This window comes from Cyprinodon variegatus, unplaced genomic scaffold (genome assembly GCF_000732505.1).
Source record: "Cyprinodon variegatus isolate N-32 unplaced genomic scaffold, C_variegatus-1.0 Scaffold902, whole genome shotgun sequence".
Taxonomy (NCBI): Eukaryota; Metazoa; Chordata; class Actinopteri; order Cyprinodontiformes; family Cyprinodontidae; genus Cyprinodon; species Cyprinodon variegatus.
This window is the reverse complement of record NW_015151355.1, coordinates 302,365-303,559: the sequence shown is the minus strand read 5'-3', so window position 1 is coordinate 303,559 and position 1,195 is coordinate 302,365. Positions and strand designations below refer to the sequence as shown.

At 36.9% G+C, this 1,195-nt stretch overlaps 1 protein-coding gene across 1 annotated transcript in view; it reads left to right on the top strand.

The window, feature by feature from the left end:
• The first annotated feature begins 642 nt into the window (after positions 1 to 642).
• LOC107099740 (dimethylaniline monooxygenase [N-oxide-forming] 5-like) overlaps positions 643 to 1,195 on the top strand; it is a 13,955-nt gene continuing 13,402 nt past the window's right edge. Inside the window, exons 1-2 of the mRNA XM_015397984.1 lie at positions 643 to 717; positions 1,082 to 1,191. Coding sequence (XP_015253470.1) covers positions 1,092 to 1,191 — 100 coding nt within the window. The 5' untranslated portion in view covers positions 643 to 717; positions 1,082 to 1,091. The remainder of the gene's footprint in view (positions 718 to 1,081; positions 1,192 to 1,195) is intronic.

The following is a 1,195-nucleotide window of genomic DNA, read 5'->3' as shown; positions in this document are numbered from 1 at the left end:
ATAGGGATACGAAGAAATAGATCTCAGACCGCAATTAAAATGTGGAATATACCAAATGAGTTAGATTAAAGATAAAAATACACAATTAGAAAAAGGTCTCATAGTACAGTTTAATACAGCTAAACAACATATAAGTGACGTATTCTGACTCCTATCTTAATCAAGCCGTTTTATTGTACTTTTGCGGTGTCCAATAACTTTTAATATCCTTATCCTCATTTTAGCCTTATGTCGGTTTTTTCAATCTAATCTAAAAACTAATACATCGCACACCAAGTCATTTGTAGTCTTGTATTCAAGCCGCTGAGCAAGAAATTTTCTAATAAATGCGTCTAATTTCAACTTATTTAGTTTAGATTGTCTCGTTTACGAGCGGTACCTGAATACAGCATACTTAGCGGTCTATAAATGTAATGCCTGCATTAACTGAATAAGTGCCTGAATAACTTATTAAACGTAACTGTTAAGCTAGACAGAAGATAAACGCAACATAATAAACAATAAATCATTAACTCCACCGCGATGCCGCTACACCACATCATGTTCTTATCTACTGATAAGATGTTAAGAATATCTAGATAAATCTAAATGATCTGTAACGGGCGGGGCGTTGGTCCTTCTCGGCTCCCGTAGTTCCTAGAAATTTGTCTCCATTCCAACAAACTGAGATCTCAGGCTGTTGCTCCTTACCCCGAGAAACACCAGCATAAAAAAACTGTAAGTAGACCAGCAAAACATGTGGTTATTAGGAAGATAAGCTAATAATAAATATGTGTTAATGTGTTGCTTGATTTTATGATTGAAGTATAGAGGGGGAAACATTTGTCCTGCTTTAGGCTGCTCCTACAATCAGTCCCTCAACTTTATTAAAGCTTTTTAGCAGAATGCATTGAAGGATTCTGCAACATATTTTAGATAAAAACTTTAAAACTGCAGAAAAGTCATTGATATGTTAACAAAATTATGAATTTAAAGGGATCTAGGAGCTGTCATTACTTTAACATAACTCTATAATCTAAACCAGGTCTTGGGAGAAAAGCTTTATGTTCAATGTCTCCCTTTTGTTCTTCTTGTCCTGCAGCAGCTTCATCATGGTGCAGAAAGTCGCAGTGATCGGGGCCGGCCCCTCTGGTCTCACCAGCATAAAGGCTTGTCTGGATGAGGGCATGGAGCCAACCTGCTTTGAAAGCAGCGA